The sequence below is a fragment of the Neomonachus schauinslandi genome, chromosome 3 (assembly GCF_002201575.2).
Source record: "Neomonachus schauinslandi chromosome 3, ASM220157v2, whole genome shotgun sequence".
NCBI classification, from domain to species: Eukaryota; Metazoa; Chordata; class Mammalia; order Carnivora; family Phocidae; genus Neomonachus; species Neomonachus schauinslandi.
The window spans coordinates 63498427-63523124 of NC_058405.1; the positions used below are offsets into that span (position 1 = coordinate 63498427).

General features: G+C 39.8%; 1 protein-coding gene across 1 annotated transcript in view; it reads right to left on the reverse strand.

The window, feature by feature from the left end:
• Nucleotides 1-24698, reverse strand: part of FREM2 (FRAS1 related extracellular matrix 2) — a 156377-nt gene that overhangs the window by 41039 nt on the left and 90640 nt on the right. The window contains exons 5-6 of the mRNA XM_021678306.1: nucleotides 20945-21070; nucleotides 19554-19805 (exon numbers count right to left, since the gene is read on the reverse strand). Coding sequence (XP_021533981.1) covers nucleotides 19554-19805; nucleotides 20945-21070 — 378 coding nt within the window. The remainder of the gene's footprint in view (nucleotides 1-19553; nucleotides 19806-20944; nucleotides 21071-24698) is intronic.

Consider the following 24698-nt stretch of genomic DNA (forward strand, 5'->3'; position numbering starts at 1 on the left):
GGTAGCTTTGATGATTTTCCCCTTTATTGTTAATATACTTGATAAGGAAAGGAAGAGCTATGCTCCAAACAAGGTAAACATCTCTGTGAACTAAAAAGGTAAGACCATCATAGTGATGAGTGGAGCCAATGGTTGTGCTCATCTCTGAAGTCTGAAGATGGGCTGTAACTCAACATTTGAGTCATAGAAACCAAATGAAAACATAATTCAAAAGTGAGCGCAAAATAGGTATTTCTAGGCAACAAAGATGAAGAGGTTTTTACTCATCTATAGATGCGCACTGAAAAACTGCTAAAAGCACAGAAAAAATACATAAATTCAAAGGGAAGAACTGCATATACAAGAACTAATAAAATATGCTGGTAAATCCAACTAACTATTAACTACAGACATAAATAAGAATCATAGTTGATATTTTTCAGTAGCATTATTAAGTAAAGTCCAAGTATGATTTAAAGCAAAATCATTAATAAAAAGGAACTCTCTATATAAAGAGACAGTTCATCAAGCTTATGTAATAATCCTGAATTTGTATTGAAATATATAAAGCAAAAATTGACAAATTACAGGAAAATACTGATTAATCTACAATTATAGTGGGTTTTTTAAATTGTACAATTCTCAGAAAATGATAGATAAGTCAGAACAATTTGTAGAAATATAAAAAAAAATTGCAACATAATCTTTGCCTAATGTATGTATGAGTCTGTGCTCCCCAAAACAAAAGATTAGTATCCAAAATAAATTAAACTTCCCATGAATCTATTTAAAAAAGTCTTTTTTTGTTGTTGTTGTTGTTAAGAGAGTAAGAGAGAGAGAGCGTGCATGCAAGCGGGGAGGGAGAGGAAGAGAGAGAATCTTAAGCAGGCTCCATGCCCTGTGCAGAGCCTGATGTGGGCTCAATCTCATGACCTGAAATGAAATAAACAGTCGGACACTTAACTGACTGAGCCACCCAGGCACCCCTATAGCAAAAATTCTAAAGCAAATGGAAATATTGCAGTTATATAAACATTCAAGTCTCAGAAGAAGAAACTTCCATTGTTATATGTAAATAACCTTAAAACAAGACATTATTTAGTACTCATAAAACTCAAAAAATAATACTCATAAAATTTAATATGCACAAAACCTAAAAGTTCAACAGGATGAGAAAACAGACATTGTCAGATGCTGCTGGTGAGTGCAAATAGATTATCCAGCATGACCCATCAATCCTACCTTTTGGTAAATATCCTACAGAAGTTCTGCACGTGTATACTTAGAAATATTTACAAGTATGTTTAATGCAACATTATTTATACTTACAAAACAAGGACAAAACTCAAATGTTCCTGAGTAAGAGAATGTATAATTAAAACTCATCTAAATGTAATGACTAAGTTGTATACCTGAAGCTAATGTAACACTGTGTGTCAACCATACTCAAACAAAACAAAACAAAACAAATTAAAAACAAAAAGCCACACTCATCTAAATGCATCAAAATAACAGATCTTGGAAACACTATGTTAATTAAAAAAAAAAAGCAAGTTGCAATAGACACATAACCAATTCATGATCATTGCAGCTTTGGGGGACTATGGTAGTTGAATAATACCAGAGAGGACTTCCATTTCATGAAAAGTGTTTAATTCCTTTAAAAGATCTGAAGCAACTATGAAAAATGGTAACCATTAGTTTTAGATGGGGTGCATGTTATCCTGTATTATTTTTTACATTTTTGTAAAAAAAATTTTTTTACATGATAGTTATAATGTGCATAAGATAATTCATTTTATCAAAATGTATGTATATATTGTTTTTTTTTAAGATTTTATTTATTTATTTGAGAGACAGGGAGAGAGAGAGAGCACAAGCCGGGAGGTGGGGACAGAGGGAAAGGGAAAAGCAGACTCCCCACTGAGCAGGGAGCTTGATGCGGGACTTGATCCCAGGACCCTGGGATCATGACCTGAGCTGAAGGCAGATGCTTAACCGACTGAGCCACCCAGGTGCCCTATATTGTTAATGCATAGAAAAATAGGACAGAATATATGTCAAGCTGCTAACTGGTTATTTCATAGGGATGGCATTATGAGGAAATTTGACCTCCTTTGCTACACATTTCTAACATACATTAATTACATACATACACTTAACTTTTTTTTCAAGTAGCATGTATTATTTTGTAAATAAGAAAAACAAAGGGAAAATATGATGAATTTTCTCCTATAAATAACATCTTCAAAAAATTAGTTTTAAATAATCTTGACTGGGCCTTTCCCTACTTTTCTTTCAAGAAATACTTTAAATACATAAACATACATTCTTAAGAATGACCTCATAGCTAGGCTTTAAAAAGCATTTTCAAAATTCTTGTTGGAAAATAAAGTTCAAATGTGTATTTAAGGGGAAAGCTTAGGAGTATGTATCAGTTTAAAGGCATGTTTTGACATTTCTTTTTCTTGCCAACTATAATTTTCTCAGAGAGCATGAAGAAAAGTCAGTACATGTCTAGAATGCTGATAATTTAAGGACTGAAACTTCCCAAGATTTCAGCTGAGAATATATGGCAAGCTTTTCTCCAAAAGGATAATATTATCAGAGATTTTACTGTCAATCTAGCTTCACTCCAAAACTCTGATTTTGTCTTTTCCAGGGTCTATATAAGTTTAAAATAAAGTTTAAACGTTATGCTCATCAGAATTTTCCACCATCTAGCAGCATTTGAGAGTCTTCTTGAATGTTCTTTATTCAACAAATACTGTTAAGCATCCTGCCTTCTAGGAGTGTGTTGTGGGGTTTTTGCGTAACTTTTTATTTTTGTTTCTATCCTAAATGATATATTGCATAAACAGAAGGGGAATAAAAAACTGGTCATGGCCCACTAACGGATTTTTCAATCCAATGGGATGCAATTTACAATTTCCTAAACATTACTCTTTATTTATGGCAAGGTTTCCCAAAGATGGTCACATACCCGTATTGCAAGTCCCTGAGGCGTTTTTAAAATGTAAATTCCTGGGGTCTCACCTCAAATCAAAATCAAAATCTCAAAAGATTTAAACTGTCTCAGGTGAACAGCCTGCACACTGGAATCTGAGAATCATGGCTGGGGCGGGGGGAGGCATGGGGGCGCAGGGACCGCACCAGGTGCTACGGTGCAGAGGTTCTCTGTGGGTTGTAGTGTGCTGGGGACAGCAGGATGGCATCCCGAACAAGAAAAATGCTCTGTATTCAGGCTGAGCAGGTTTCGACAGCAGTGAAAAGGAAGGACATCTCCAAAGGATTAGGAGCTGCCAGGTCCTGAGCATGTGCAGTGGGTTAAAAAGCAGTGTGGCTCAAGTATATGGAGTTCTCGAGAGTGCAAAGATGAGGGCGGAAGTTGAGGTTACAATCAGTGGTGGCTGTGTGTGTTCTTGTATTTGATGCCAAGAACTATGGACAATGGGCAGTCATTGATCGTTTTTAAGCGGAAGTGACACAATCAGGACTTGATTTGCAAAAAGGGGAACCAGGGTGATAGAGGAAGGGCGAGATTAGAGGCTAGAAACGGGTTACGGAACTACAATGGATGGAAGCGTTGGTGAGGTTTGAGATAGGGCCTGAAGGCAGGAAAACTGAGAATCCAGCTTCAAGAGGAGTCTCAAAAATAGAGTGGCAATGCTTTGTGATCAAGTAAATGTGGCCAGCGATAAGAAGTGGATGAGTAGGGGGTATGCAGCGTAGTCAACGGGGCAGCTTTTTAACCGTAAAGGGCATCCATGCTGTCAATCGTAGTTGCTTTCGCCAACTGATTGCTCTGCTCCATAATCTTTCTCTCTGCTTTCATTTGCTATCTTTCTCAAAACTCTTGGATGATATGTTTCTTCAAAAACGATATACGAGCATGCTATATTTACATCTGTGGATCCTTCCTTTAGGGCAGATGAAGATTCCCAGTTATTTGTGGTTAAGAAGCCAGATGAGAGCATCCTCTAATTTTCACAGAGATAATATATTTAATTAAACCTAAAGGTACAGGTGCTTGGCTTGTCACAGGATCTCAATAAACGTGAATCATTATTTTCATTATATTTTACAGATACTTTCTATTCATATGTATATTGTTACATCTAAAACCGAAAGTAATGATAAATATTAGACAACTAAATGACAGGTATGTGAGAAAGGATATTTACTTACAGCATCTGTGGGATAGAAAAAGATGTTACAGCCACACTGTGGAATACTATGTAGCCACTAAAAAGAATAAACAGGGTTTATGTGTGCTGGCATAAAAAGCTTTTCATGATATGATGCTCTGTGAAATAAACATAGCATGAGGTAATATGTATAACATGATCATGTAGGAATAACAAATACTTATTTTCAGTGCGTCTGAGCTGTTCTAATACATGTATCTCATTTAAACCTCCTGACTACCCTTTGAAGTAGGTACTATTACCATCTCCACTTTACTGATGATGACTGCTAACCAAGTCCAGACATTTAAGATCAATAGCCAGTACATGAAAGGAAATCAGACCCTCTGCTTCTAGAATATGTGCTAGTTGCCACTTCATTATAGCAATAATTACCTCTAATCAAAGTGATTGGATAAATGTGTGCATCTAAGTGTGTATATAAAAAATCCACACATTGCACTCAAGTGACCTCAAGGAAGAGGTGTGGGTTTGGTGAGAGACATAACCAGACTCTCCCCATTTAGCTGATGTACTTCTTTTTCGTATTCATGTAATACTTTTGTAATAAAAAGACTAATACTAAACGAGGGTTAACCTGCATAACGTACCTCCTTTAAACATAGATGCAAAATATTATTAAAGAAAAAGAGATTAATTAGAGAGCAAAAAGTCTGTCCTCTCCTGTTAAAATCTTTAAGACATTTTTTTACTCTTAACAGTTTCTGGCATCTTTACCGACTTGCTGTGGTATTTCACAGTGTTGTGGATGAGTACACTCCCGAGGGAACTGAGCTCTTACTTCACCTTCAAAGAAACCATTATCTCTGAGTCCCAAGGCCCTGCAAAATTTGTCTTTCCTTTCTTCTATATAACCTACTCCCTGCTGACAGCTGCCAAGCCAGTCCTGCCCCCAACACTGCTCACACTGCACCTGACGCGCTATATTCAAACGACTCATCCACTCATTCGTGTCCCTCATTAGATCTTCCCAAAGGCAGAAACCGTGTATTGTTCATCTGTAAACTCCAAGGAGAAGCATGCAGCCCGGCATAGCAGGGGGTCATCAAAAAATGTGTGGAGACATAAGCGGGGAGGAATCACTGCTTCCAGAGTTTCTTATCCAAAGTAATCACTTTGGCTCCAAAGCTCCTCTTATGAGGGAGAATACACCAATTAATATTATAGTTACTGTCACAGTAATATAACAAAACAATTGCCACATTTACTGAGTGTCTGCCTCTGCCAGTCACATGAGAATGTCTAGAATCCTATTTCTTCTTTCTCTGAACACAATTAAATACCTGGAGAGGTGAACATTTTTAGAGTATTTTCTTTAAAGATGCGTAATAAGAGTCTCCTTGAGTGACAAGAGAGGAACACAATGGTCTACGTAAGAGAAAACTAGAATATTAGAGCTCATTATTCTTCAGTTGTGACGATAAATTTCTTCATCAAAATAATATATATGTATCATCATAGGAGGGGAAGAAAATGAGGTCTCACTTTAGGCTCAAACTCCCCATACCTCTAAAATTGTTACTGCTCCAAAAACCACCAATCAGAAGGCAAACGTGTACATTTTTATTCCTACTGACTAAAGTGAACTTTACAAGCAAGATTTCAGAATCAATGGAGATTCTGACATCAGGGTGATTTATGTGGGAATCCCAACAGCTGAACGAAGAAAGATTATGACCAACATAATGTCAAACACAATCTGTGTGCGGTCTCAGGAATAAAAGCATGGGGTTGACACTTGAAAAATAAATAACCTTGACCACAGACTACTCAACAATTGACACTTGAAACATGACCACAGGCGGCAAAGGAAGGGACTCCAGAATAAACAGCCGAAACGACTCCATTTCAAGCTGAGAGGAATGTGCTCCTTTATTGTAAGGATCCTTCTTCCTTGTTCCTCCTTGTAAGTACAGCACACTAGCAGCTTTGCCTTTGCTCCATCACTTCTAGTGTAGTACATGAAAGGGGTCCCAAGAGTCTTCCATCCTTTTGTGTTTGGGTGGGGGAAAAACGCACCCAACTGTTCCACAAACCATGGGTGCTAGTCTCTTTTCAGGCACTTCTGAAATGCCTGACATTGGCAAAGTCAGCCTCTTTGGTTCTTGGCTTTCTGGTCTACAATATGGGGGTAATCCAGGTGGGTCTGTGTGAAGTCATATCACCAAGCTTTCAGGTCTGTGCACATTCTTCTTGCCCTTCTTGGAGACTGGTGTTTTCCTTGTCAATATGATACTAGTTGGCAGCGATTTCTCTCATTTAACATTCACGCAACCTGTTCATGCTCACTTCCTGCATTCTTTATTGAAGAGAAAATAGTTGCTTCCCCTCAAGGAAAAATACTTAGAAGACCACTCTTGTCTCAGAAATGGTTTGCAAACTAAGGATAAACCCTAAACCAAGATGATAAAAATGTAGACATTATGATTTTTTGTGTGACTTCTTACATTCAGATAAAATGTACTCAGTAACATACAGGACCTCCTAAGATAGCACCTTGTTTAATCATTCAAACTTGTGCTCTGTTTTAATTTATAAAGAATCAAAAACTAATTTTTTAAAGAAGTAAAATTAAAAAATAAAGCCACAGGGGCGCCTGGGTGGCTCAGTTGGTTGAGCGTCCGACTCTTGATTTTGGCTCAGGTCATGATCTCAGGTGATGAGATTGAGCCCTGTGTCGGGCTACGTGCTCAGTGGTGAGTCTGCTTAGGATTCTCTCTTTCCCTCTCCCCCTGCTTGTGCACACACACTCTCTCTCAAAAATAAAATAAAATAAAGCCATATCACTTCCTAGGGTGTGTCTCCATACAACTTGGGTTGGGATTCAGGAACAGTTGTGGCTGAGACGTGTGATCTTAGTGGTTAAAGGGTAGCTCAGAGAGGAGGTCAGTAATGGAACTGGGCAGCTAAATAAATGGCTTATATAGGGAAACTTAAAAGCCAATTCAAGACCGTTAGCATTCAGATAAATATAGTGTCACTAAGAAGCTGCTGAGCATCTATAATCTAACAGTTGAACAGAAACTGGAGCGGACAGAGTTGTCCGGGGAGGCAATGGCAATGCCTCTTTTCAACCTTTAGGTGGGAGACTGACATTGGTTGTCAGAGAAGGACCTCAAAAATTCAAGTGAGCTAAAAGGTACCCATTTTGTTCTTAAAATGTACACATTTTGTTTTTGTTTTAGCATTTTGTAAACACATGAAATGTATTTTTTTTTTTTTTGGATAAACAGAGCTCTACTCTGTTTTGCCTTTTTTTCATATTAGAAAAAAATAGTAAGTAGCCCTGGTCAGCCTGCTATCTCTAGGCATTCATCCATTTATTTATCACATATTTATTGAACACCTATTATGGGCTAAGCGCCATGATCCATGCTGGCCATACCGATGGAGACACAGCCCTTGTCTTTGAAGAGTTCCTGGTCCAGTAGTTGAAACAGAAAGTAAATACCCTATTGCACTGTTGTCTTGACAATAATAATAATGCTAACTAAACATACTGGTGTTCTAAGTACTTTACATACATTAACTTATTTATTCTTCATGACAGCCTTATAAGATAGGTGTTATCATGAGGAAACTGGGTCTTTTTTTTTTTAAGATTTTATTTATTTGACAGAGAGAGAGAGAGCGAGAGCAGGAACACAAGCAGGGGGATGGGGAGAGGGAGAAGCAGGCTTCCTGCGGAGCAGGGAGCCTGATGCGGGGCTCGATCCCAGGACCCTGGGATCATGCCCTGAGCCGAAGGCAGATGCCTAACGACTGAGCCACCCAGGCATCCCAGAAACTGGGTCTTGACAGGTGATATATCTCCTTAGACAGAGCCAGGATTAGACCCCAGGCAGTATGGCTTCCCAGGCATAGAGTTTCCACACATGAAGCAATTCTAATTGCTTGAACTGTGCTACCTGATCTTGCTAATTATTCATGTTACAAATTGTATCTATCTCCTTGTTCATTCTTCCCAATTTAAGATTATCATAAATAATCTTTCCCTCAATACTACCACACCTTCGTTCACAGCCACAAGCATCACTATTTGATCGGAAAGTTTTTCCTTTCTTCCTTTCCCTTGAATAATAACTTTAAAAGACTATCCATTATCTTTTTCAGCTCCCATTAACATCAAAACTTATTGGTCATTGGCTTCATCTTCCAAAGCATCTGGAAATCCTCTCTCCAACTTGGCTGGTGCCCTATTCTTTGCTAAATCCAACTGCATACTGCGAACCTGTGTTTTTTTCTCTCTCCGCAGAATGTAACACTGTGGACCATACCTGTCTTCCTGAATCTCTTTATCCTTTTCCTTCTATAATACCACTCTCCTCTGGTTATTCTCTCATCTCTCCCTTGTTCCTTAATTGTGGGTGTTTCCTCTTAAAGGACAAAATAAGAAAATGGCCATTAAGTGCTCAGCACATTACCTGCACATAGTAAGTGCCACGCGGTGCCTGTAAATCATTAATCTTATTAGCAGCTGGATTTTGCGGCACTGATGTGAGTTATACAGGAGAGCATGAGGAGGTGGAGTGGGAGGATGTCCCCAGCAGAAGCAGCAACATAGAGCTTCACACATCTGGGGACTGCAGAGCATTTGGCATGTTTGGAACGCTGCCCAGGGTGAGGAGGTGGGGGAAGAAGAAAAACAGAAAGAAATGGCCAGGTCACACAGGACCTTGGGTGCCAAGCTAAGGGGCCTAGAAGTTGTCATGTGAGAGGTATAGTCAGTTGTGTTTTGTTTTGGTTTTTTTGAGAGAGAGAGCCTGTGCATGCGCATGAGTGGGGGAGAGAGCAGAGTGAGGAGAGAGAATCTTAAGAAGGCTCTGCGCTGGGTGTGGGGCTCCATCTCACGACCCTGAGATCATGACGTGAGCAGAAATTAAGAGTCAGATGCATAACCGACCGAGCCACTGGCGCCCCAAGGTGTGCTCAGTTTTAAGAAGTGGAAGGCCGTGATAAAATGAGTGTTTAGGGGGTGTGGAGGATGGATAGGCTGGGGGTGGGCAAACTGGAAGCAGAGAGACTAGTTAACAGCAACTGCAGGGATCTGAGCAAAGTATGAAGCTGGCTGGAAGATGTGGTGGCAGTTCCGACGGCAAAGAGAGTAAGGATATGGTATTCAAAGATATAAAAGAGGCAGGGGCGCCTGGGTGGCTCAGTCGTTAAGCGTCTGCCTTCGGTTCAGGTCATGATCCCAGGGTCCTGGGATCGAGCCCCGCATCGGGCTCCCTGCTCCGCGGGAAGCCTGCTTCTCCCTCTCCCACTCCCCCTGCTTGTGTTCCCTCTCTCGCTGTGTCTCTGTCAAATAAATAAACAAAATCTTTAAAAAAAAAAAAAAAGAGGTTCTCATTAAAAAAAAAGATATAAAAGAGGCAGAATTAGGGATTTGGGGTGGGAAGTGAGAGAAAGGGGTCTAGCATTGGTAGAATTGCTTACCAAGATTAGGAATACAGGAGAAAAGCCAGGTTAGAGCAAGAACCACCTGCCCTACTCTGTTTTGTTTGTGTTTTCCCAATTTGCTTTGATTTCTTTCAGAAGTTAAGTCACTAGACCCACGGTAACATACTTCCCCTTTACTGATTAAAAAGAAAAAGAAGATGCATGCATAAGTAAATTATTGGGTTTTCCATAATTATAACACAAGGGTTTGATGGAGTTTCCCTCTTCACAGAAATGTCAAGGGATGCAGTGTTTTGAACAAAGTAATGAAGCTCTCCTCAGAGAATTAATCAAACATCTTCTCCTGCTGGTAGTTTATTTGTCCCCTCAGTACATTGAACTGGATCCAGTAACACTGGTATTTAGACATACTGACATTTTAAAGAACTTCAAAAGATGCATTCTGGACCAGTGTCAGTTAAAACATGCTAGTTAGATTCGGTAGGAAGACAGAGATCCTCTGGAAAGTGGGTTTAAAATTCTGTGTCTCTTTCAACCCTGATGCACAGTGTAGACAGCATCTCACCGGTTCACTGAGCTATACACCATGCACCCTCGGCCTGCAAGGTGCATCATATCTTGTATGTATAGGATACCCCCTTGCAGCAGTGAGAATGTGAAGAACCCTCTGGCTTTGGCTTTTTCAAGCTTTCCCTGGCAATGAGTGTGGTCTTGAAAATCATCTCTCTAAATAGGTGTGATTCTAGAAGAAGAAGATGGAGGAGGAGGAGGAGGAGGAGGAGGAGAAAAGAATGAGCTTCTTACTGGCATTTTGAGCACAGAGCTTTGGCGTTGTGGTGTACTTCCTGGGAGTGTGACACAGACTGTTTGGGAAACACCCTCAGGGAAATTGAAGCTGAGATATATTGCAGCCCGGGTAGGTGTAAAAAGAGAGCTCTTTTTCTCTCACAACGCCTATATTCTGACTATTCCGACTTTTTAAAAAAGTACTAGCTAATAAAGCTCTACCAACCATTTAATTTCTTTTCATAAGACTTTGTTTAAACTCGGCGACTGCCGATCTGGACTGTGACTTGCCTCATTCCAAACTGTGCAGTTGTCTTCACAATTGAGAGACTGTCACAGCTTAAGGGGACATGTGACAATGCACATCAGTTTGTGAGCTGCCAACTCGCATGACTCAGTCTTCGCAGTTCTTTGTGTGGAGGAGACCTGGCCTTTCCGGAACCGAGGCCACACTGGACGCTCCTTTGAAAACTCCCATTACATGGGGAGCCTGGTCTTACTGTTCGCCATGTTGAATCTGTTTGCCCCTGTAGATTGGGCCCATCTTGTTCACCGCTGTGTCCTCAGTGCTTTGGAGAGTGCCCAGCGCTTAGTAAGGTGTAATAAATATGTGAAGTGAGGACAGGACAAATTTTAAGTGCTTCAAATGGTCTAAAGAAAAGAGGTATTTTTAGTTTTACTACATTTTAGATTCCCAATATAGATTATTATTGTGATTATTTGATATAATAATGATATAGGTCACTAGTTTTATCAAATGATATTACCCATATTCTTTACCAGGCAATTTTGTATCTCTCTAGGTCAGTAACAAGGTTCTCTATAGCATTTAAAGGAAGATTTAAGGCCAATTACAAGAAAGGTATGTATAGGATTTATAGGAATAATGGGAGAAAAAAGATCCAAATGTCTGCTTCAGTAAGACCGAACGAAGACCTGCTGCTTAGGGAATTCATAAAACCCATATGAATCCTGTGAAAGGTAACATGTATCCATAGAGAGAAAGGAAGGTGCACAGAGGACCTGGCCACCCAGTAGGGAGCCCTAATTCCAGGAGACCTGCTTCTGGGTGCTGGCAGGGTTTATAAAGAAGCAAATGAATAAGAGTCACATTTCTACACTGACCAACGAACCAGTAGATCAACAGTGTCAGAAAATAGTACATATATTCCAAACTTTTTTCCTTACTTTTTCCTTCTAATGCCATAAAAGGAGACGCTGTTGTCCATTTAATAATGGAATTTATGAAGAGCGTGTTTTCCACAACAGACCACAGGTACATACGTCTTGTTTGGACTTAGTGAATGAATCATCATGCCTGTGTAAGTTCATTGTATTTCACAGACTCTGGCCTCTCTTTACATCATGGGACGTGCGGGTCACAGCTTTGAAGTTCTGCCTTCAGCCAAGTTGTAGCTTTGGGCTTATTGGCATTTTCTTTGTGTGTTATGATTTCAACAAGAGGAGGCACCAGACCTCTGTTTCTGGAGAATAATTCGCAATTTCTGATGCTAACAATTGCATTTATTAAGAGATCTTTTCTAATTACTCAGCCTCTTATGTTTTTATTGTTTTACTGTAATACCTCTTTTAATAATTTTAACCTCACAAAAATCTGTAAGTCTAGTATGTGAGAAGTCACTTCTCAGATTTATGTGATTTTTAGCGCTAAAATGGAATTCGTCTGTGACTGAGATCTCGAGGTTTCTACAAAGGTTTAGTGACCTACTTCCAGGGTTTTAGTGATAATAAATCAGCAATACGTAACATTTGATGTCTACAAGATGGTATTACATGGCCAGCACCCACTCTCCTGTGTGGAAGAGATGAGAGTCAGGCATTTAGTGTTACCATGAACAAGACAAAACAAACACGAGACGGCATTCACCCATAAGGATTTTACAAGAGAGCCCAAACCCGATCCTTCCGGAAGTGGGCAGATTGCTAAATGATGGGGAAAAATCAATGCTGCTCCTCGTCCAGCTGAAGTACCAGAAGGTACTACTATGCTTTCCTAATGATCCTTGGAATTCAAATTGGTAAAAGGTGAACCTGAATAGTTTATGTACAGAGTTCACGCCTAAAGCCTATAACTGTCAGCATTTTAATTATTCTAGGATTCTCGGGTGCTATATGCATATAAAAGTATATAGCTTGTTTCATCTTGTCAAGTTCTCTATCAGGATACCTCCTACTATCTTTGAGTAGAACAGCGTAGAATCAATCAGAAGCCAGCCTAGTGGTTAGTGCCATGGTCCCTCTGGTCCTCCTAGCTCAATGCTTACCAGCTATGTGACCCTGAACAAGTTACCTAACCACTCACAAATGAGGACACTGAGGCATCATAACACCTTGCCTGTAGTTTGTGTGTCCTTGTGTGAAACGACATAATTCAAGCAAAAGGCTTAGCACACCGAAGAAGATGCTCGTGTCAGTGATTATTTTAGGACATATTTGATATCTATGAAGCCCTAAGAAAGAAAGACATGAGTTAATTTCATCTTGTGAACAGTATGGTCCTACTCGGTATCACAAGCTTAATGTCTTAGAACCACCCTAGCCAACGACATGCCTGCAAATTTACACCCCATGAATGTGAGAGTTTATTTCTGGGTCGACTGGCCCTGTGTCCTGGCCCCGGTTCCCCGTGCTCACTTTCTTGGGGGCCACAAGGTCATTCTTCAGTGTAAATTATACGAAATTGTTAGCTGGTCTCCTAAAGAGCTCTGGTGCCTCTGTCTCTTCTGGTGGCGGCGGTGAATGCTTTCATGCGTCTAGCAGGAGAGATTCAGGTGGCTGCTTGCCAAGTGTGCGTGCGCAGAGTGGAACAAAGCTCTCCGTGCCTTTCCTGCGGCGAGCAGTGCACCGTGTCAACAGTTTTCAGGAGGCCAAGGGAGTTCACAGCAGCGGAGCGGCAAGGTCCTTTAGAGCTCCTGACCATAACCAGTTGAGTCCAATGTACTCCTATTGTTAATGAACTCCCTTCGGGCTCGAGCTCATTTGCCTTATGGTAATACATGCCCCTGCACCTCAGCCTACTGCGGAGTGGCTCCCTGTTTACAGCTGGCCTGCTGGGCACTGGGGCCAGCCAGGCTGACAATTAGGCAGACAGGACCGGGAATGGGGGTCCTCTCAAAGGTCAAACCTGGGAAGTCTCACTTCTCTGGACCTTCCTACTCAGATTTAGTGACTGACCCACTCATTCACATTCACAAATGCTCTTTTTCTTACCCTCTCCCACTCATGAGTTTGTTAATAATGAATTAAGCCTCTAATTTTGCACACCCCCCCGAAACCATTATAATTTCAAAAAATAGTACGAAGTAACTTTTTACCATAAAATGGCTTAAATTTAACTGAGAAGTTGTATAAGATGAGGGAACTAAACCACACTATTTTACTGTTAGTTATTTTATTTTTTTTAAAGATTGATTTATTTATTTTAGAGGGGAGGAGGGGCAGAAAGAGAGAATCTTCAAGCAGACTCCCTGTGAATGTGGAGCCAGACACAGGGCTCGATCTCACAACCCTGTGATCATGACCTGAGCTGAAACCAAGAGTCGGACGCGTAACCAAATTGAGCCACCCAGATGCCCCGTTGTTAAGTTAATTTAAAAAGAGGCAACATTTAAAACCAGTTTAAATGGCCTAAAAGTGTACTTATTGTTTGGCAAGTCCAATAATGTGCTTTGTTTTGCATATTCCCACAATTTTCTTGCTATGTAACAAGTGATACTTAATGATTTATTTGCAACTAACGCCCCCAAGTCTGTACATTAATATTTAGTAGATATATATTCTAGTAACCTTTAACTATTCTACTTTACACACTTAACTTACTGAAATATATGTGAAATTGTACTGCATAGTGATTTACCCTTTTACCTTCTCCTCTCTTTCTCGTGAATCCTACTGATTTCAATTGTCACCATCAGGTGTGCAACTGTGTATGTAACACAAATCCCTAACTCCAGCTTAGTCAGTTCCATATTTATGGGGGCCTACTGCCCAGTTTCACTGGCGTGAAGCCATAGCTAACTTGAACTTGGTGTGTTTAAATAGAATTTCTCACCTTCTTCCAATCTCCTTTCCCTTGGCTGGTTTCCTCGCCTCCCATAATGAATGGTACCTCCCTTCTTTGAACCAGTCAAGCAGGTTTTTTAGAAACATATTTTTTAAATTCCCCTCCTCCCTCTTACCTGCATGAGATCCAAGCAGGTATTTTTAGCAATAGGTTGTTTCCTTGCCAGTCTCATTGTCTCACTCTACACTTTTGGTTCCAATCCTGTTCACTTCCACGGCTATCTAATTAATAACCTCCCAATACAGCTCTGATTATTGCACTCTCTTGTTCAAACACTTCTGGGTGCTCCCTACCCAATAAATTCGGAACTCCTTATCACATTCAATGGCACCCACGATATGCTTTAATCTCTTTCTCAGACTCTACTGTTCATCATGCCCACCTTTCTTTTCTTTAGCTAGGTTTTTAAAGTGCTTCCATACAGATCATGTTCGGTCCTCACAAAAATTGTGAAAGGTAAGAAATTCAGGTGATAATATGCTCATGTTTCAAATGAGGAAAACAGACCCGAGAAGAAAAGTGGATTGGTCAAGACTCCTTGACTAGAGAATAGCAAAGTCTATCTACAGCCCAGGGCCAAGAGTTAACTGAAGGACTTGAGCACTCAACCTTTCTCAGAAAGGCAACCTGGCCCAACTAGATTGTCCACTGCTCCCAGAGCTCTGCCCTCCCTCAAGTGTTCACTCATGTAATCTTGGAATATTTTGCTCTGTTCTCCATTTACCTGAATCCTTGCTGCCTGTGAAGCTCTCCTCTTTTCCTCCTCTGACTCACAAAGTGATCATGCAATTGCTTTTAATCCCACTCTGCCTTCTTAGTCTCCCTTTTACCGTCTCAAATTATGATTGAAATGAATGATTCTCATTTAACCTTCTATGCACTTAGTTTTTTTTTTCTCCCAAACAGACTGTACACGTTGTGAGATTCTGGCCTATGTCTTAAATGTCTCTGTAGCCTCCGCCTATTACACTTTGTAAATGCACAACAAATATTTGCTCTGTGTGTGTATGGTATGTGTGAATCAATTTTTTTTAGATGGCAGGATATTTCATATATTGTTTTATGTTATTGTTGTTTTCCAAGTGTAGAATATCTACATCATTATATCTAGAATCCTAGCCATGCGGAAAACCTGGCATAATCTTTATCATCCAGTGCACTCTGACAATATCTTTCACTCACTGAACATCCATTGGCATTCACTAAATCCTTAGTTAGCATCACCAACTATTTTAAATAGTCTGCTAATGGCTGCAATGAATTAATATTCTAAGCAGCTAGAGACTCATTTTCCCATACCTTGATTTTTAATATCATTCTAACTCAAGCACACTAAATCAGAATGTAACTTTGTTTTTTGTTACGCTGTTACTTTAATTGAATTTGGCCGTTCCTTCCAATGACTGGCATGCCTTTGCTTAATTGGAGTTTACCCTAATGCAAATAACGGTATTAAAGAAGAAAAAAGATGGTGACCAGGCCTTTCAGCTCGGCACAAATGAACAAAACATATTTCACCCACACACCATACCACAATGTATTTTTCTAGTATTAGAAATGTTTTTCTTCTCTAAAGCAGTCCTGCAGTTGAGAAAGCTTTTCCGATGTCAGTAAGCTTCTGAATGGCACTCAATTGAGTTACATTTACCATAGGTCTCACCATGCTGCCTTTTACGTGTCCCAGCGGCTCATATCTAGAATGGTAATTTGTCCAGGGTGGTTGAGGAAGCCAGCCACTTTAGCTAAAACCCCTGAGTGTTGTTGCACAAAAGGAGAAAATGGATTCAGTTTGAATGTTCCTTAATTAACTTCCACAGACGGACAGCGAAGATTAGTGAAATACTGTTAGCCCCGACTTAATACTCTTCCCAATGAACAGAGGCCATAACCGTTACTGAAGTACTGAGGACTGAGGACAGTGATGGAGGACGTTTAAAGCCGCACAAAATGACAGCATTATTCTTATGTCAGTGTGTAGCTCATGTGAAAGTCTCTTCCAAACACAATGAAGGCTTCAGCTGTTTCTTAAAGATTCAATACAGATTTGGCCAGGTTGTGTTTCTGCACTTTGAGCCCCTGTTCTACTCTCATATCACTGAGAGTGTGCACAGAGAAAACCCTTGGTCCTGGGTGAGATCTTCTGATACTGGGACCTGAAAAGAGTCACTTGTGGTCCAGGTCTTGATCTTCTCCTATGCAGGCACAGAAACAACATCTCTTCGCTTCATTGAGGAATAATCTAGCTTTGGAGAATCAATTCACTTTTTAAAATTCCGATTGCTCTGAGTTACAAAGTTACAAAGAATTTATTTCTTATTAGTCAGGGAATGGATGGATGATTTGTCATCTAGTGTACCCATTATCACAGAAACAGATACACTATCAGAGCAAAGAGTGTTGGAAAGTCAGGAGGAATATTTCATCCAGATATGTAACAGCCTTGAACATTTTCCCTACTCCAATTACATAACTTTTAGTGACTGAAAGGTTGGCTTTCCTCAGAAACAATACGTTTCCCCTCCCTACCAGTGTGGACCTACATTTATTCTTTTCTAGATTCTATGACAATTGCCTCCCTTCAGTTATGTCATTAGGTGTTACTTATATTTTAATTCCCTTGATGAGTTTCAGGATTCATTACAGCCTAGTGATGAAGCACATCAAATCTGAGTGAAATAGACCTAAATTTAAGACATATATCCAACACTTTACATCTGTGTGGTCCTAAGCAATTTTCTTAGCCTGAGTCCAGTTTTTCCATCGGCCAAGGGGAGGAGACCTATCTATTCCTGGAGTGGTTTTGAGATTTAACTGGATAATTCATGTAAAGTTCTTGGTACACGATAAGTGTTCAGAAGAGACAACTGTTTGTATCGGTATTACTGTGCATGCGTGAAATTTGACTTTCTCCCCATTAAACCAGCATTCTTTTCTCTCTCCATGATGAAAGTTCTTTTTGGCTAGCAGTATTGTTTTCATTTATAAACTATGTATGTGACAGGCAAAACACACTTACAAGATGTCAACTTCTAAAATGAAAAAAGTATAGGTAAAATTAGTATCCCCATTTTACTGATGGAGAGTTAGAGACATGAATAAAATCTGACCAGACAGCTAGTAAGATATGAAGTATTCCAACAAAGATCACAAAGCAAACTCCTCTTACATAAGCTTTGGGTTTCTCTTTCATATCATTTAAAAAAAGTAAGTGAAATATTTACATGTTGAAAAAAAATCCCTCGAATAGACTTGTTAAAAATTTTGGACAAGCAAGAAAAATTAAGGTAATGACCTAGCTTGTTGCATGAGAGATAATACCAATTTATAATGCTTTACAGCAGTTAGACACGGAAATGTGTTTGATTCTTAGATTCTTCCTAGCACTTTCTTTACTGGGATTTCATACCCTTATAATGACTACCTTCCTCTTCATCATTTCGTATTGTATCCTTAGCATTCATGGAATGCACTCTGTTCTTTAAAATAAGAGAACTGAATAGAATATGCCCATATTATAAATCATATGAGGGCTACTTTTGCATGTCTTCTAAAGCCATTATATATTCTCCCATGATTTTATTATTATCAACGGAGATAACAAGCAACAACGTCTCTAGTGTACAACTATGTCTGTCCTAATCTCCAGACCCATATCTCCATTCTCCTACCCCATGTCCAGCACTTTGAAACCATGCAGGCTCTTCAAACTAACATGTTCTAAATGAACTCATTGTTTCATCCCTAAACCCATCCTTTTCCTGTTCTCCCTAGCTTGGTGAACTGGATCACTGTTAACTCAACTGCCCTAGCTAGAAGCCCAAACATTATTCTTCAGACTTTCCTGTCCAGTCAATCACTATGTCATGCCCAAAGTAGGACATTAGTGGAAGTTGAGTGATTCAATAAAAAACAAAGATTCCAAACCAAAGTGCTTTGCCCTAATGCAGGAAGATTAATGGCTTAAAGTAGCAAATTCGTACCCTAGAGACATTTTGATTCATGGAAAAAGGGAAAAGACATTTTTATTTCCATATTTCTCTTAATGATATTTGTGCAGAGAAGTATATGATAGATGTATTAAGATGACTTTCAACAGCGAAACAGAAAGACCTCTTGTCAAGTGATAGCAGTTAAGGTCAGCTATACTAATGTTGGGGAGTACATAACGGACGTGGGAGATTCTACTTGGCTGAAGGAAACTAACTCTCTTACTTGAAGAGACTTTCTGGCTTTGAAAGTCAGGCAAACGGTAAGGATAAGGATTAGCCAGATGAAACAAATAGAGTGTTTTCTGTTGTCTGTGTCTTTTGTTCTTTTGCATTTATTCTTCTCTTTTCTCAAGGCATAAGCTATTTCTTTTTTTTTCTTTTCTTAAGGTTTTATTTTTTTAAGTAATCTCTACACCCAATGTGGGGCTCTAACTCACAACCCCAAGATCAAGAGTCACATGCTGTTCCGACTGAGCCAGCCAGGTGCCCTATCAGGCACAAACTATTTCTTGAGCTGGGAAGATTAAGACCCTTCTGCTCCTTTTTCTATTCCAAAAGCGGGATTATTTCATGGTAAATGAGTTTCCCTCAGAAAGAGTGGTCTAGGATAAACCCTCCTCCTCTTTGCGGCAGGGAGCTGCCTGTTGGATTTCATTTTCCATACATTTATTATCTTTCTAGTTATTTGTTTAACAGTCCTGTCGGATGGGTTTCTTTGTTAAACAAGTTCAAATACTGAGATTAACATTGCAAATATAAGCTTTTAAAAGCAAGACAAAACAAACAAAAAGGAAATAAAGTGATTACAATTGCTTCGATTCTTCCTCATGAAATTGGAAAAGTTTAATCATTTAATGGTAAATGGCATTGTAAAAGAAAACTGTACAGAGAAAAAAACACGTAAGTGTGACTTTTGCCTTTTAAAAATATTAAATCAAGAAAGACAAACTGATGCAGCCAACTTTGAAACTTAATCACACTATAAAACCAAACATAAAAAAACACGCATGCTATAATTTTTTTACACTCTCATTTGTCTGTCACAGTTTGTGCCTGATGTTGGTCTGCCTGGTAGGAAGAATAACTTTCAATTAAATTAGTACTTACCATCGTCTTTGTCAGGGACGATCTTAACCTGAGCCCCTGGGAACTCTGATCCAATCCTCCCACCCATGGGCATGCTCAGAAGGACATGGAATGTTTCCTCCTCTTCATACAAGGAGTCATCAATAACAATGATGCGACACATTTTCTCGCGCTCATCTTTGTCAAAGCGGATGACACTGGTGTGGTCCTCGGGCCTGGATATGTAATCTGAATAGGACAGCACTGATGTGGGCACAGTTCCGCCTGCCGTGCCTGGGGACAGAGAATCCAAATGGTGTTTATGTAGAACATGTTACAAGGGTGTTTCCAGAAATAATTATTTTCATATGCAACATCTTCATGGTCAATTTGTATATTTGAACCTCCCTGGAAATTGCAATAGTGCCTACATACTATTTTAGCATCATGAGTCCCCTTCACAGTGGTCTCAAACATACAAAGAATATTACATTTCAAGTGTTTTCTTCTCTTTCTGCTACTGGTCTTTCAGAAGAACACAACATTACAAAATAATAGCTCCTACTATTCCAACGCTTACTGGGTGCAGGCAAAGTGCCAAGTGCTTGACATGCATTACCCGCTTAATCCTCTCAACACTCTATTGGGGGTTACACATTGGAGACTTACAAAGTTAAACCATTTGCTCTGGGACCCAGAGCCCAAGGCGGACCCTGAAGTCTGTGTTTCAGACCACAATTCCTTATTGCCTTTCAACTCATATAAATACATTAATGGGAATTTTCACGAATGTCTGCTCAGGTATCAACTGCCTATATGACATTCTCTTTTGCATTCTTAGAAAGTCTGTTTCTTAGAAAGATACTTAGCATATTAATGAATATTATGTATTAATTTTAATTTTGTATTACATAAAATCACCTTTCAGAGGAGGATTACCTAATGAGCAAAAGAAATATTTTGAAATTCAGAGGCGGCTTACCCAATGAGTAAAAGAAATATTTTGAAATTCAGAGTTTTAAACTACTTTGAAATTAGTTTCTTTTCCTTGGGTATGTATTTTTTTGTCCCCCCACCCCGCCTTTAAAAAAAACACCCTCTTCTACGTGATTGGGTTTGGGTGGGGGAAGGGTACTTCAATTTCTTGCACTCCAAACAGCTTTGAATATTAGAATAAGTAACCACATGAATCACATATGTTTTGATAAGTAACAGCAGTGCTTCCAGGCCCTCTTATCTCTAGTAATTGCTTTTTTCTCCTCAGAGGAGTAATAGTGAAGGAAGACTTCTGGATAAATGCTTTTTTGTACTTTATGAAAACTGTAATAATAAAGCATATCCCTCAAGGCATAATGTTATGGTTCCAACATGTCAAAGAGGCTTACATATACATCTTTGGGGGGACAGTTCAGTTCTTTGGTAAATCGAGCTACCTTGTTGTGTATAACAGACCACCATCAGCTCCTGGCTCACGTCTCCCCTTCTCCTGACGGGAATGAACAGCTCACCGACATCTTCTTCAACAGAGTATTCAGACTGGGGAATAAATACAGTTGACTCTAAGGAGAAAACACAGTCGCAGCTACTATTATTTTTGTCTGAGCTGCTAACAATCTGAGGCAAATTAAAATTGCTCTAACGATCAACTTTTTCCCCCTGGCATATTTTTTTAGAGTAACACAGCGTGAGGGGAAAGAGGAGAAGAGGGGAGCAATCATAAAGCGTGCAGGCTCTGGGCCAGTGAATTCTTAACCTGGAGATAAAGCCCAACATTGCTTTTATCTCTAGTAATTGGTTTTTTTCTCAATCAGTGCTGCTGACATACTTCCTTTAAATGCAACTTTGTTCCCTTGACACAGGTCACCACCTTCCAGTGGCCTAGTCAAATTTTAGAGGCAAAAGAGATGTCGAAGTCACCTTGTACTTTACAGATGAAGAAACTCAGGTGCAGAGAGTTGAACTTATTTGCCAAAGCCTCTTACTGGTTGAGTCAAAATGAAAATTCAGATCTTGTAAAATCTGCTCAAATTTACCTCAAATGTGTTCCTTTTGAATGATTAATGCTTAAAAATATAATAATGCATTGTTCAATACTTTTTTTTGTTTGCTTGTTTTTTAAATCGCAGTTCCTTTAGAATTCATGAATCTATTAGTCAGCTATAAGGAACATACCTGTGGTTTCCTTCCTCCCCTAGAGAAATAACAATAATACACAGTATACAACATTATATTTATAGAATAAGTCTCAGTGATTCATTTTTAAGGTAGTTGAAAGGCATGCTAAATAATAAAAATGGCATAATTAAATTGGTGAAAAATATAGTTCAATGTAAAAGTAGGTTGAGTTCAGGAAAACATTTAGTTCAATAAGTTGACATGATAACCCCCAAAGAGATACTTTGGTGACTGGGAGTCTGTTTCACTGAAGTCTCGCATACACATAGAAAATGCTTCATGGTTATTTTTCAAACAATAAGCCACGCTGCTTTTGATGATTATAAAAGACTGTTGGAATAAGACATAGGCGCTCGGGGTCCATGTCCCATCCTCTCCACCCTGCCCTGTGCCCCAGGAGCTGACGAATGTGAACCACATCAAAAGTTTCCCTTGTGCTCTGGCTTCCCGATGGGTCAGCCAAAGGGGAGCACAGGCAGGACCTGGAGGTCAAGAGCAGAATGAGGTCTGCACCATTCATTTCCCTGGCTGCTTCCGGGTTCAGGGCTGGCCGCACCCCTTCCCCCAAGTAACTGTCATGGTGCCCACTGGACTCCCTAGCTCACTTTCTGGGCTCAGCTAACTTCTCCTTCCCTCAGGCCTAGAGGTGGTAACGGTGCCTACTCTTACTAGCCTTTATCCTCCTAGCCTTTATCATGCCTGGTGGTCTCCTAGTCTTTGCCCTCAACTTTGTAAATAGTCATACTATTACATTCTTTTTAAATTACTTAAATTAATTTAAATTTAAATTATTACATTTAAAAAATTGAGTATGTCATTTGTTTTCTTCTGAGATTCTGACTGATACATCAATGTAAAAAATGGTACCATTAAAAAAAAAAGGTGGTTATAAGATTTTGTAAGTAATTATTCATTTATCAAACATTGATTGGGTGACTTGTACTTGTCAGACACTCCTACTAGGCAGAGAGGATATGGAAGTAAACAAAATCCCTGGTCTTAGGGAGTTTTCAGTCTAGTTGGGGGTGGGGGAGAAGAATAAAATAAACAAATATACAAGAATAGATGTCAGGAAGTAACAAGTTATATGACGAGAATAGAGTGTGCTGCAGGGGACAGGGAGGGCTAGGGCAGGGTACGTGCCATGGTGGGTCTGTGTTATATAGCAACGTATCTCTGATAGAGTCACATTTGAGCTGAGATTGCAAGGTGGTAACCAGATGCCCTCTGTGAATAACTTACAGAAGAGAATTCCAGGCAAAGGAATGAACAAGCGAAAAGGGCCTCAGGCCAAGTCGTGCCAGGTGTGTATAAGGAATGGCCAGGAGGCCAATGTGGCTTGAGTAAACTGAGTTAGGAAGAGAGGGCAAGACATGGGACCAGAGAAGCAGCGATTGGGTGGGTGGTGGGAAAATCAGGTGGCGCTTTCAGGATCACTGGAAGGACTTTGGGTTTAAGTCAGAGTAAAATACTGTGTAAATAATCGAAGATTACCCAATGGGATGAAAACACAGTGGCTATTCAAAGTTTGCCACAGCAAAGGAGTCAACCACCGTCACTTGTCTTTGGCAGAGCCTCAAAGGCAGGCTGAGGAGTTGGAGGAGATGGAAAGCTTTATAGGAGAAGAAAAGGAAGGCTGCAGCCATGCCCTGACTAGAGGCTGCTGGTACAGGGAAGCTGTGGGCAGGCTGACTAGAAGTGGGGCATCCCATGTGACTAGTTATGGGAGCACATCTGGCTTCTCTGGTTGGTCTTAAATTGAAAATGAGGAGAAAAATCAGGGAAGCTGTCAGTTATTGATTAAATTTTGACCACTTGAGGCTGATTGCCTCAGAGGCTGTGGTGTCGCTTCCCAGTCGGTTGTGGGTCAGAGTTGTATTTTAATATGTGGTCTGTGTATGTCCATCCACCTCTCAATATAGAAGCATGAGAAGGCTTTGAATATGGGGGTGCTGTAACCTGACATATTTTAAGAACATTAAATATCCAAACTGAGATGTAAATTTAGCCAGTTGGGCATATAATCCTGGATTTCAGGGGACAGGTCCAGATGGGAAAGATAAAAGTGGGAGTTACTGGCATGCTGGCGTATGTGAAGTCAGAGTCAGAATGAAATCATTTAGGGAGGGATTGTAGATAAACAAGACAATGGATCCAGGGACTAGCCACAGGGCATTTAGAGGTCAGGGAGATAAGGAAGACTGAGCAAAGGAGGCTGAGTGGGGTCCCAGTGATGAGAACAACCAAGCGAGTGTGGATACTGGAGGCCAAGTGCAAAAAGTGTTTTAAGAAAAAGGAACCGATGAAATGTTTCAAATGTTCCTGACAAGTCAAGAAAGTCGAGAATCGATCATTAGATTTGGCAAAGGGAAGTCACCGGTTATCTTTACAAGAACTGTTTTAGTGGAGTCAGGGGACAAAAGCCTGAAGGAATGAATGGGAGAAGAGAAACTGGAAGACAAAAGGCATAGACATTTCAAAAAGTTTGCTGTCATTGGAGTGACATCTAGAGAAATATCGTGTTTATTTTTAAGATGAGTCTTTCTAAGGGCAAAATTACTCCTACTACTATGAAGTAGGATTTTACCAAACATAAAATTTCAACATAGAAATTATCATAACATTTCATTAGAAAAAATACACACAGTGCCATGAAATATTCAAGTCGGGTATTCAATGAGTTCCGATGAGTTTCGTTATTAACTAATGGAAATTAAGTCCAGTATCACTTAGGTTTTGGCAGTCCTCGGGTCATTTACTCCAACGGCATTAGTATATATATTACACAAAGTTTTGTTTCTTTATTAAAGTTTGCTGTGGACTGAACGTGTCCCTTGAAATGTACACATGGAAGCCCTAATCCTCAGAGTGATGGTATTTGGAGGTGGGGACTGTTGGGAAGAAATCAGGTTTAGATGAGGTCGTGGGGGTGGGGTCCTCATTTTGGGATTAGTATCCTTAAAAGAATGGGAAGAGCTCGCTCGCTCTCTCTCAGTCTTTCCACGCACATGC